The sequence below is a fragment of the Pagrus pagrus genome (assembly GCF_965226575.1).
Source record: "Pagrus pagrus genome assembly, chromosome: 17".
Taxonomy (NCBI): Eukaryota; Metazoa; Chordata; class Actinopteri; order Spariformes; family Sparidae; genus Pagrus; species Pagrus pagrus.
The window spans coordinates 26,206,259-26,219,913 of record NC_140201.1 but is presented as its reverse complement, the minus strand read 5'-3'; the positions used below and the strand labels follow the sequence as shown (position 1 = coordinate 26,219,913).

General features: G+C 39.2%; 1 protein-coding gene across 2 annotated transcripts in view; it reads right to left on the bottom strand.

The window, feature by feature from the left end:
- The window catches only part of asns (asparagine synthetase), a 22,063-nt gene extending 8,408 nt beyond the window's left edge, over positions 1 to 13,655 (bottom strand). Inside the window, exons 1-7 of one of the 2 annotated variants that reach the window (XM_084380388.1) lie at positions 13,527 to 13,655; positions 6,433 to 6,688; positions 3,221 to 3,458; positions 2,942 to 3,127; positions 2,752 to 2,853; positions 1,812 to 1,939; positions 1,575 to 1,701 (exon numbers count right to left, since the gene is read on the bottom strand). In XM_084380388.1, coding sequence (XP_084236514.1) covers positions 1,575 to 1,701; positions 1,812 to 1,939; positions 2,752 to 2,853; positions 2,942 to 3,127; positions 3,221 to 3,458; positions 6,433 to 6,688; positions 13,527 to 13,585 — 1,096 coding nt within the window. In that variant the 5' untranslated portion in view covers positions 13,586 to 13,655. Of the gene's footprint in view, positions 1 to 1,574; positions 1,702 to 1,811; positions 1,940 to 2,751; positions 2,854 to 2,941; positions 3,128 to 3,220; positions 3,459 to 6,432; positions 6,689 to 11,748; positions 11,810 to 13,526 lie in introns of those variants that run through there. The other variant, XM_084380389.1, reaches the window with a different exon arrangement.

Genomic DNA, 13,655 nt, shown 5'->3' with positions numbered 1-13,655 from the left:
AATGTCCCACATGTTGGTGAGTTTCAAACCCAACTGAATGCCTCATTTTGCCACTGTAACACTCCCTGCACCCACGCTACGCTCCCACTCAGCCGGCTCCAGGGGCTAGACGGACTTGTCCCCCCAACTCTCTTACCATTTAACTAATCTCCCTGGATTCCACAACCCAGTCAGGAGGAAAAGGAATGCCATGATGCAGCATACTCAGACACATTTTTGTCACATCAATGAGCTGATCAATCAGGGTGGCATTCAAACTTTCAGAAACAGACAATGGACTTATTTAATTACATTTCAGTATACTGTATTTTGGATCAGTGGTGTGCATGGATTCCAACAGACGAAGCTGTGAACTCCTAACTTAGGAAATTCATTGCATGCGTGCGTTCATTGCACTGAATCAGCTGCTGTTTCTTTTTGCTATCATGGATTCATGAGTAATATAGATTTTTTCTTGATCATAAGTGACAAAGATGGTCATTTTTACAGAATCAATGCAAAATGCCAACAAATTTCAGAGCGCAAATTGGAACTCCTACCAGAGTAATTTCTAACTTCCTTAAAAAAATGTTGGTACTCTCAATAACTCAGATTATGTCACTTGGTATAAATAAGTCACATAAGCCTAACAGCCTAAATACTAGTTACCAGTTTGTTAAGCACACCTGTGCACTCCAACACAACAGCCCTGCAATAACTCCTATATTTGTCAAGTTGTTGACTGAGCTGTCTATTTTTTAGACCGTAGTTATGCATGATATTCTACAGCACTGCATTATATTTTTAATATTCTGTTTATGATTTGTGTTACTTTAACTATTCAAATTTTTGCATGGTTAAAAAAGCTATTTAGTCTGATTTCCATGCAGTCAATTCTAATTCAGTATGTTTCTGTTGTTTTACCAAAGACACTGTTTGTATTGAACACATTTATTGGTTTATTATTTCAAACAGATGAAAATTTCCATTGTTTTTTGCACCTGTAACTTGTTTTTTTCTCCTTACTTAGCTAAAGGCGACAGGATGGATTTGAACCCATGTCCCTGCTGATTGCTCATCCTCGGTAAATGGTGCACCAACACTTTTAACTGAGCTATCAAGCAGCTTGAAAATTTCAATTGTTATGTAAAAGTGAAATGATTGCCCATTAACAACAGCCAAACCTGTTGATTGGTAAATACGGCTAAACCCCCCCCCCCCTTCTTTATACTTCAAGGAAAAACAATTCTGGAGCTTGTATGTGTGTATTTTTATATTTTCTTTAAAAACTGGTTAAAGATGGAGAAGGCAGAAGAGACTACGGTGTATCATCATCGAATATTTCTTTCTTTCTACCCATTTCTTTTTCCATTATCTGTAACCATACGCACATTCTGAGTTGTGCTCATTGCACCTTGTTTACTGCAAACTGTTACTTCCTTGGCTCATTACAGCAAATTACTTTGTATTCAAATTGCTGTCTACAAAAATATATATTTTTTTGCCACTCAGCTGGCCTAACTGAGGTATGGAAGACATGTGACAACCATCATCTTTCAATACAATTTAGTATTTTTGCTACACCCCACACTTACCAACAGAGGCACGTATGGTGGTGATGTCATAGGTCTCCAGGTGAAAGATGACTTCCTCCACAGCTTGGATGCCTTCTTCCACAGTGAAGTTCACCTCGTGGTGTTCACTGCCGATGTGAGTTGCAACCTGACAAATACAAGCCAGCTGACTAAAAATGAACACCAAGCTGATGTTTTGTAACCGTTAACATTGCTGAAAGGGGAAACATATGACAGCCTTCTATCACAAGAACTGACCTTGCGAGCAGCTATCACGTCTGGACTGTCCTCTGACCCAATAGAAAATGTCTGAATAGGATACTGCAACTTCTCCTCCTTGGCCAGTTTCACCAGTGTGGCAGCAACCAAACTGGAGTCCAGACCACCTGAAGATCATGAACACAAACCAAATGAATGCCCCCCTGTTTCATCAATAATGCTGTCCAGAAAAGAACTACATTCAGGCTAAGCTGTTAAATGGTATAAGGTTCATCATCAAAACTGGTATATAATGAAATGCTAGTTGTAGTAACTTTATGCTACTCACAAAACCAAAATTATAAATGGATGAATAAATAAGGTTCGGAACAATAAAGGTGAAAAAATTATGCCGCCGTCACCACGGCAACATAAAGCTCATTGAAAACAATGAGTGGCTTGTATTTTATATTATCTGACCAATATTTTCTCAGATGTTGTACATTAGCATGAGCCTGTTGTATTCTTCAGTCTTGACAGTCAGTTAGCCATAGGCTAACACCACCATTTTCAAACAATCACATTGTCAGTGACTGTCAGAAATGTTCACTAGTTCACACAAGCTGGACAGTGTCTGGCAGGAAGCTGTTAGGGTAGCTACTATAAAAAAATCAGGCCCATTCATGCTGTGATCAGGAGTCAAGTGGTGTCTGAAGGCATAGATTTCCCAAGGCCAAGTGTCAGAAAGGGTGTATTAAAGCCAAATACTGGGAAAACTAACAAGAAATGAACTAAAATGGTTGATTTGATTCATCATATGATATTAACTGTCACACAAGGCAATACACGTTTTTTTGTTTGTTTTTTGAAGGCTTATATTGTTTTCCATGTTTTTATGTAAGTTCAAATAAATTATAAGTTTTGCATCTTTACATCTTTCTTCCCGTCACTGTTAACACACGGCCACAAAGGCTGCCTCAGATGGCAGAATTTAGTTTACCTGACAGAAGACAGCCAATTCTCCTGTGAGCCATGAGACGTTTCCTTACAGCATTCTCAAACAGGGTTCTGATGTTCACTTTCACAGTTTCCTCCTCAAAACCTATGGGGACATCAGTTTTAAAAATGTTCAAACAAAATGTTAACCAAAAGACTAAATTAACACAAGTTAATTGTAAACAGTCTCATACTTGTAGGCAGTCTCTCCACAGTGTCGTAGATGCTATGAGCAGGCTCTTTTGTGCAGCAGTGAAACGGCTCCATTTGAATGGACTGAACTTTGCCGTTCTGCTTCAAATCAAAGACCTCAAAGTATCCAGGGAGGAAGGGGATGATGTTGGCAGGGGTGTCCATTGCATGAGTAAGTTGTGTAAGGCCTTCAATCACAATAACAAGTTAAGCAATGCTAAAAAGCTGTAAAACACAAGAGTGTAAAAGATTCAAAGAGGGGTAATAAACTATCCCATTACCTTTGGCTTCTGAGCATACTGCAAGGAATCCATCTTCTGTGAGGAATTTGAACAAAGGCCGGACACCATACGTATCTCTACCCAGAAAGACTTTTCTGTTGGAAGTGTCCAGCAGAATAAAAGCAAAGACACCATCCAGGAGAGAAGCCATCTTCTGGATGCCAAAGCGGTCATACAGATGGAGCAAAACCTCACCATCAACTTTGGTCTGGTAATCAAACTCAAACTGCTTCTTCAGCTGAAAAGAAATTGGAGAAATAGCACAAACAGGGTTATTTTAAACAGCAACAACCGGGGCTGAAAAGCCTAGATAAAGTGGAAGTGTCAAATACTGGTTGTCATCTGTTTTTTAAGTAGAATTGGCAGTATCCAGCACTTTATCCAAAATCCAAGCACTTTTCAAACCTTGAAAACACTAAATCATGGGAGCTATCCCTTAAGACATATTCACACACTGCCATTCACACAGTAAGCACTGCTGCAGGCATGTTGTTAGGTATGCGTCCTGCGTCTTTGACAAATTACTAAATCGTTTTATTAACACGCGTGCAGGAAATACCCGTTGTCTGCTTCAGCTTAGAAAGAAATAGTTCGGCCCACGTGTCCAAAATTCTTAGAACACATCAGATAACCTTCCGCAACGATTGCAGGCTCTTTGGTGGAGCTCTGCTTTGAATGAAGTTCCATCGTGACAAATGAATGGACTACTTGCAGAGTGACATGAAGACATGAATCAGAGGCACAAAAACACGTTGACAGCGGTGAGCGTTCATTATGACCTGTGCATTGTCTTTAATGATTCCATTTTATTATTTACTTACATCACAAATTGATAACTTAATTGCGATGATGTTCAGAATTATTATTATTATTATATTTATTATTATTATTATTATTATTATTATCATCATTATCATTATCATTATTATTACAACTACTACTACTACTATTATTACTACTATTACTACACATAAACACACAGAAGGTAAAACTGTACTGTGTTTTGGCAATATTGTTGTGGCATTCATATAAACAAAAACTAATTTAAATTGAATCAATAAACCCTTAAATTCTTGCCTATTTAGACGAAGTGTTGTGTTTACAAATGAGCAATGAATCCAGATTTCTTAATATTTTTATTGCAAAACCAAGTGCAAAAAATACAGATGAGGAATGTGAAAAGCAAAACAAGACACCGAGTGTATCCCCTGTCAAACTCACTGAGACCTGAGGGGTAACTGTTTTTAACGCCACAGACAAACCCAACTGAGGTTGTATAAAACCAGTTCACCTACAGCACTAGGTATATAAGGTATCTAGGTAAGTTCTTCGATGACAATATTCCTCCCAGTGTCCTGTGTCTTCTCCTCGGATGGGATTAAGAAAGCTGTTGCAACTGTCACAACTATGTGGATTTAACAAATGTTCAGTATATGGTCAAAAGAAAACACATTACCCATTTAAAACTAGAAATCAGCATGCTTTCAATTAAAGCTATGAGTCATCATTATGTTAATAGAAAATGTTTTAATCCTCTGGCTCTATATCAAAATACACAGATGTCAGTTTTAACAATGTACAATAAGCACAAGTGATCCAGATTTAGATCATACCAGGTCTCTGAGATATCTCAAAAACAAACAGGATAATAGGAAAATGGTTGCACGACTGATGTGACTTTGCTTATATTTATAACAATCTCAACCTGACACCTGGAAACAAAAACATGTGTGCTGGTTTCACACTAATATACATACAAATACAGTATATACAGGTGGCTCGTCTCCACAGCTTCAGGTTCTCTTCTCCTTTGCAGCAGTTTTCAAAGCTTTCTGCAGAATTGTTTCAGAGCAGAAAGAAAATGTTAAAAAAGAAAATGTAATTACAACAGCCAAACTAAACAACTTCAAACAGCCCTGCCACAAAATCTACCTGTGTGAAGTTTACAATGCTCAGTTTTTCCTGATATTCAGATGATTGAAGGCATACTTTACATGGCTCAAAGCCAGTCAAATTAAAATGCTCACCGTGGCAAATTAAAAAAGTTGCAGGTGACATGTCCCTTAAAAATAGTTCAGCTCAAATCCATTATGAATCTAGCATAATACTAAACATAACTTGCAAGCAAATAAATTATTAAATTAGCAGATAAATCAAATGGCATTTACCTTGAAAACACATGACAATTGAGCTAAATAACAAAACACCTAAATACAGAACCCTCCAACACCATGATAACTTGTGGAGTGGTCTGACTTATGAAATGCTACCTTGCACTAGTAAATACTTGCCACATCTTGCTTCTCACTATTGAAATCATTATGCTGATTAATCTGAAATTCAACAAGCATTAAAAAGAAAAAAAATACTGACTTACAGTGTACAGCTCACACTTTCCAGCGGTGGCAGTAACGTTACCAGCCACCTGGTGACGATGGACCAGGTCATCATGAAGCAGCTGTGTGCACTGAAGTAATTGCAGCTGCAGTTGGTCTCACTGGGTCATGCTTCATTATCCAGTCCTAAACTCCATAATAGCATCGGGAACATTATCTTCCCATTAAAGGGAACATGGCCAAAGTTGTCGTTGCAGGTGCAGCAGTGAAGTCCAAAAAACAAAACACACCAGGCACCAAAACTAGCTAACAATTAGCTGGCTTTTTCTGTTAGGAAACAGTGGACTCCGAACTGACATCACTGATGTAAATAAAGACTAAATTACAGGTGCTCAGACTCGGGACCACTTACCAAACATTGAGCTGAGTGATGGACACCGACTCCCTTATATGATATAACATGACGCTATGTTGGGAAAAAAAAAAGAGGAACTTTCGAACCCATGTTTGAAACGGCCTCTTGCCTCTAAATATGTGCCCTCCTGTCTTGTTAAACATATAGATCCTGCATCAAATTTTGAAATGGCCATTTTCGGACATGCTTAAAGTTTACATTTCATAGCAAAACTTAAACTACAATAAACACTTTAAAAGATCTTAAATATGTTCGTGTAAGGGAAGAACATCTGCCCATACACCAATAACCTCTGAAATCATCAGCCTCAAAAATGCTGTTTTGGTCAAGCTATATTATATGACATCTATTTAATTAAAACAAAACAGGAACAAGGGATTGTGCAAATCCACTAAAGATATTTAGAATAGAGTTTCTCAAGTCACACCAATGGCTTCAGAGAAGCATCAGCATATCCTTACCGTGTGATGGTTGTAAATCTCTCCATTGTAGCAGAGCCACAAGAAAGGAAACTTCTTAATGCGCAAGGGCTGCATGCCATACAGCTGGTCCAGAATAGACAGGCGGTGGAAGCCAAAACAGCAGTTGGTGAAGCCGTTGACATTCTCAAAGCGGAAGGCATCAGGGCCCCTGTGAGCAATCTTCATAGCACTGGTGCACTGAACTGACAGGCACTCATCACTCCCAAATAAAGCCCAGATACCACACATTTCACAGCTGATGAAGATGGAAAGAAAACAGAGACAGACATATACAGTGTTGATTAGAAAGCAGTTTATAACTATAAAACGATAGTTATAACCAGAAGTGTAAAATAAAATTGAAATAAAAACCTAAATTGAGTCCAGAGCAGTACCCAGAACTGATTGTAGGAATGCATAAGGATGTTTTTCAGACAATACGATAAACAATAATTACCTGACTCTCATGGCTGATACTGATAAAATAACCAATAATAGAAACCAATATTTTTATGCATTTTTTATGCACACCTGTGTGCAAGAAAGGCTAAGATGTAGTGATCAAAGATTCAGATTACTTCATATTCCATAGCTGTGACAAGATTTTCTGGTTAAACTTGAAGACTTTTTCTCTTGTGTTGTCTTTGTGTAAAAAGAAATGTCCACGCCAGTGAAGACATGTGTGGCTCTTGTCTACATTGCGTTGCTTATGTACACAGGTGCGAAAGTATGACGTGATGAACGCGACAACAGCATGTCTGTTCTTTTCTGTGTTTATTGGCTGCACACAAAACAACTTTAAAGGCGCATACCACCACCTACTGTGTGTAGATGCTGCACTTGTTATCAGCTATATTTAATCTTCTGTAATTTCTTTATCTGCCGATAACCACTAATGTAAATTCTCCATTACTGGAGCGGTAATTTATCTGTCCGATATACATCGTGCATCCCTAACTGATTTTAGCATTTGTGAAAAAAATATGGTTCCTAAACTATTTAAAAGTTTTAGATTTCTGAGAAATGCTTGGAAAGTGAAAAATGTCTAAAACTGCTGTAAACCAAATTACAATATTAAGATGCATACACTGTAAAGACACCGATACCAAAGAACTATTGGGAGTACACAGCCACATGTAGCTCAGGAGGTAGAGCGGCTCGTCCCCTGCTCCTGATGAGCAGATCGGCATCTTGCATGGCAGCCTCTGCCATCACTGTATGAAAGTGTGTGTGAATAGGTGAATGTGACGAGTGTTAAGTGTTTTCAGTCAGTAGACTTGAAAAGCGCTATATAAATACAAGACCATTTACATGAGGGGTTATGCAACACAAAGTGTTCAATGGTGTGGTTGTTTCACCTGTTCTGCAGGTTACAGAGGATCATTTACACATTGTGTATAACAAGAACTACTTCATTGCTTGGCTACAGAAGGAAGGTTCATGTGTCTGAGGAAAAGAAAGGACTGGTTGTTGACACACGGGGGGGTACATTACTATTACATAACACAGAGAAAAAGTGGCGTGGGAACCTGGAACCTGACCTCAGAGAAATTCCCACTTGCCCTGAACACCGCAGATTTTAAGGACAGTTTCATAAGAGATCTGTGGCTTCAGGCCAGCCACAGAGAGGATGAAAAATGTAAACCATGAGACCTGGCCAGTCAATAGGTGTCCATCTGTGTCAAACACCTCATCACAGGTTAGTTAATGATGTTACTGAGTGAATGACATGTGTGCTGATTGTGCCTGTAGACTGAAGTGAATCAAAAAAGAGCCTTTGTAAAGTTGTTACTATAGTATTTACTGTGAAAAAATAAGGCCCTACTTTAAAAACACCTGCTTTTAGAATGGAGTTTGGTTTACCGGTCTGTCCACTCGATGGACCACCAGGAGCAGAGAATATTTAAATGTTAATAATACACATAAATTGAGCAGTGGCGTTTTCTTGCGGAGGCCAAGGGAAGCCAGGCTTCCTCACTTTTTTCAGAATATAATCGTCATTTAATAAAAACACTTTAACAGTTTACGTAATCCTTCTGTGTTGTCTGTCATCTCCTCCTCGTCTCTCTTCATTAATTATTGAGCATTTTATGATGTGTGATAGCTTGATAGGCTAGCAAAATTATTAAGCACAATTGTGGAGGGTGGAGATTTGGAGTATTTAGTAAAAAATTATTTTACTAAACTACAGCAGCAACTCCGAATTAAATCAGACAACAGGCCAACACCAAAACTAGAGCTCCGTACTGAGAGGAATAATATACATATATATATATTCACAAGCCACAAACAGAGCTGCTGCAGCTGCTCATTGAGGATGACCTACAGGGCACACTCTCCGAGGTCTTAAAACTGCTGCAGCTTACGATACTGGCTACCAGCACATCAGCAGAGCGCTCATTTTCCTGTCTAAAGAGGATCAAAGTCTATCTGAGGAACACATGTGGACTGGACAGGCTTGCCAACTTGGCCAAGATGTCCATTGACTCTGTTGTTGTGGAGGACCTAAAGGCCAGTGGGAAGTTCTACGACATGGTCACTGATCACTTTGCCACCATGAGAGACAGGAGAATGGCCTTCCTCTTCAAATAGGGTGAGCAAAACGCTTTTTTTTTCTGTGCGCAGCTTATAGTTACTGAACTGCCCAATTAGCAATGTGTGTTATTTTTGTGATTCTAGTCCTTATTGTGTCTTACTTGCTTTGATTAAGCAGCACTGAAGTTGTTGTTTATGTGGAGAAAATGAGCACCATGGACAGCGGCTGTGACGGTCGGGCTGTCTGTATACATGTACACATGGTGTGCTGTTTATAGCCACTGGTACTGGGTTGTTGTGTTGCTGTATAATGAACATTTATTTATATATATATTTATATATATATATATATATATATATATATATATACATACACACATATATATATATATATACATACATATATACATACATACACACACGATAAGGAAAAGTGAAAAGCATTTGTGTATCTCACAGAGTATACAAGTCGTGTCTGACGTGGACTGTTGGAGGCTGCACAGAGTGACTGGACTTGTCTTAACTGCTCCTGGAACCCCGCCCAGAATCAAGGCATTTTTTGAATTTCCAGCCTAGATGCACCTCAGCCAAAACCTAGGGGTTAACTTACTCTTTAAGAGGGCTGAGTGTGTGTGTGTGTGTGTGTGTGTGTGTGTGTGTGTGTGTGTGTGTGTGTGTGTGTGTGTGTGACTGAGGGAGAGGGAGAGAGAGGGGGAGAGAGAGAGAGAGAGAGAGAGAGAGAGAGAGAGAGAGAGAGAGAGAGAAAGCGCGTCGGTGCTCAAAGTGTCGGTTAGATCAGTGGTTTTCAAAGTGGGGGCCGCCAGGGGGGCCTCAGAAAATTGGAGGGAAGATAAAAAATTTTTTTTTTAAAAATATATATATATATTTATATATTTTTTTAATAACGATTTGTCCTGAACCGTACAACGCGTAAAGTGCCGTAATTGTCAGATTCTCAAGTTCAGCTGCAAGTTCGGCATGAAGACGTCATAATCTGTGTAGACCTGGCGGTTGTTATCAAGCTGCTCTGCTCCTCAAGCTAGCGTGTGGCTAGCTAGCGCAAAATGGACAGGTTTTTGACAACAAATAGACCGAAGGAGCAGACCAACAGCCCTGCCATGGAGGACTCTGCTGCAAAAAAACCTAAGAACTCATGGCCAACCAAAATCCGAAAATATGAGGCAGCATACATTAAGCATGGCTTTATAGCCATACAGAGAAATGGCCATGATTGCCCAAAATACGTCCTCTTTATGGAGACCTTCTCAAACGAGAAACCTTCGAAACTTCAGCGTCACTTGATACAAAAACATCCGGCAGAGGCCGATAAAACATGAAATAGCAACATATAAATTGCAGCATACGATTTTCTGTCCCCAACCTCGTTAATAATACACAGCTTAGAGGTCGTGTCTCACTTGGCTTCCTCGCAAATTTTCCCCACATCACGCCACTGAAATTGATTATGCCTGCCTTCTAAAATTAAACTTTGTAAACAGCAATAAAGTACTGTTGGACACAGAGTTAAACCGACCTGTTTTCACCTCCTGTCAGTTCTATAGACGGTCGAGTAATCAAAAAAAAGAGACAGCAGCTCTGCTTCACCACAGCAATGTCATTAGTTTACTATAAAGTTATTTTCTACCAATTCAGCAAAACAAAGAGTCGCTAGACAGAAAAGATGATGGATGACAGAAATATGACCTGGACACTTAATAAGGTAGCTGTGCGTCAGGTTCGTCCATTTTGATGGAGCCTGGGTCTGAAAAGACACTCATCCACTATTTCCTTATTTTTTCTATGTAACGACGCCCATCTTTGATTGGCAAAGACATAATATAATTGCCTGCATGACCAGCCATAGTATTTTGGATCCTAATACCTAAAAAGACATATGGTTCTTATTTTATGCTGTTCATTTAGCAGAGTTAGAATTTGCTAGAATAGAATTCGCCATTCAAATTAGAAGGAAGGCACATGGTGAACATAGCCAACTATGTACAGCAACTGTGACTCACTATTTTTGTTCACCTGAACTTGTGAAAAGTTTGTTTGTTCAATGAGACGGATAATGGACTTCTTCATAAATGATGAAACACCATCCATGATTGCCTCATACACACCTCCCCCACTGTGACTGTCCTTTGAAAGAATTACAGACCAAAATAACTTGGCTATCAAAATAAATTCATTACTGCTGCACAACAACACATCTGAACACCTGCATGAGCTTTAAGACCTACTTTTGCTCATACATAAGCTTTGCAGGTGCACACTTTCATTACAGCTAAGGTTTAAATATGTTCCGTTCTCTTGTGTCAAGGGCATCAAACGCCAAACTCCATTTAAATTCCTACTATGTTTAGCTATGAGCAAAAACGGCCAAGAACAGGCTGACGGACCGGGGCAGAGACCGAGCAGCACCTCATTCAATACAACGTCAGCCGGGTCCATCCTTTGTGTTAACCCCTCATGGTGCTCGAGCCGGGCGGACGGAGGCAGTGTGCCGCGGATCCTGCGAGGATTCCTGTCAGCTAAAAGTCTGCCTGTATGCATGTATATGCCGAATCTTCAGAAACACCCCACTTATTCGGAAATGTCAAAAGTCATGCTCTACATAGTGTACACTTTTTATTAATATTAAAATGTTCAAATTAAGGAGTTTTTGAAAGAGAACTCGTTTTAAAACTCCATACCAGTGAACGTCATGATTCCTCACTACCCCACGACAACGTAAACAGAATGTAAACAGATGAACAGCACCGACATTTAGTCACTTACCTTGTTCCAATTATTTCCGTACTGAGCAGTGGAACCGTAGTGACCGTGGTACTGATACCGATGTGTGACCGGAAGTACTGACTGTCACTTCACAATAAGAGCGTAGTAATCGACATGATAGACAATAATGCATTAATATGCGTTGTAATTGGGCAGAATCCATCACGTATTTAACAAATAATGACCCTAAACATACAGTAGCACTACTGTATGTTTAGGGTATTTGTTAATATATAATACTTGTATAACTGATATGACAAAAATTATAGTGTAGAAATTACCACTTGGTAAAACATTTCAAAAGGCTTGATTTTTTTCCCGTTCAAATTTGATGAAAAAGATTTTATTTTGAAGCTTATATACATAAGCTGTTGTTTTAATTTTGTTAAGATGACGGTTCACATCCGCCTGCAAAATCATGTATTGTTGCATCCCCATCACCATCAAGTGGTATTTCTACATATAATATATGGTAGCATCACAGAATATAGTAGTTTGGTGTAGACCAGGTTGTGCCATTAAGATCCATGTGGCGATGCCCAGTGGCATCCCTGAGAGACTGAACAGCTATTTATTTTTTCAACAAACCGTTTACTTTTACAGGTTTGGTTCTCAGGAAACCAAGGAAGAGAGAATGGACCTGAATTCAAACACACAGCCACATGCACCCTCTGTACATGCTGTTGCACACCTGCAGAGCACAGTCAAAGTCTGCTATAAAATCAGTGGAATACCGGTCAGAGTACATTCCACCGTGGCTGGTGAAAATCTGCTTCACTGGTGGTGAACACACTGCTAAGCAACCATCATTGCTGCTGAAAATCTGACATTAATCAGGGACAAAATTTCACAGATTAGTAATGCTTTTAAGTCTTTGTTACGTTTCGTTTAGTCTCATCTGCTGACTACCTTTCTCGCCCTCCGACTCTTTTTTGAAAGTTATAGTGACAGACAACCAAATGAAGCGCACTGTTACCTTGAATAAACTGGTGGATTTCTCTGGATTGAACGTTGTTGGAAACGTGTGTAAGTGCACAACTCAACAAAATGTATAACAAAGGTCTAGTTGTTATAAACATTTTAATGTGGGAATCTTACATATTATAACTTTATTTTTTTTCTCTTCATCAATTCCTGGAAATCATATCGAACTCTTTAGCTGCTAAATGCAAAGAGCTAGTTGCTAACATGTCTGCCTGCAATTTGGTGCTGGGTGGGTTTTGTAGACTCATTCGGGCACAGCTTTTTTGTTTGAAACGGCTGCTTGGTGACAGTGGTTGACTGAACAAAACAGTAAAGTTGTGCCCTGTAAAAACAAAACAATGAGCTGACAGATGCTCTAACAATCCTCTGTAGAGGAACTGCAGAGTCAGTGGATTATCCTGTGTGGTTTCATCACTGACTAACATCATCACGGTACACATGCTCATTTAATCAATTGTCAATATAACAACATTGATAGTACAGTTTTTTCCAGTATGCAACTTAGCCACTGACATCCCTGGAGGCAATTTATCAGATTCCATGCAGCTTTGTAAAAGAGCCACAAAAGGCTCATTTTTTTATTTAATTTTTTATTTAGTACTCTCCCAGGACATTGGTGGGGTTGCCCTTTAAGTCTGTGGGCGATGCTTTGGATTATTGTATCATAAATTATAATCCTTAAAAACAAAATTCAACAAAATAATTCTAAATAACTTAAAAAGTCTGAAAGCTTAGTGTGCACATACCTGACACAGAATGTGTCAACAAAATGTGAGTTTCAATTTACGACATACCGTAAACATTCCATAGATTCCAAGCGCTCCTGCAGGTGGTCGGACCAGAACTTCCCCATCACGTCAGACCATCACTGAAAGGAACTTTCTCCCTGCACACAATCTCCTCAGGGATCAAATTCAACCCCT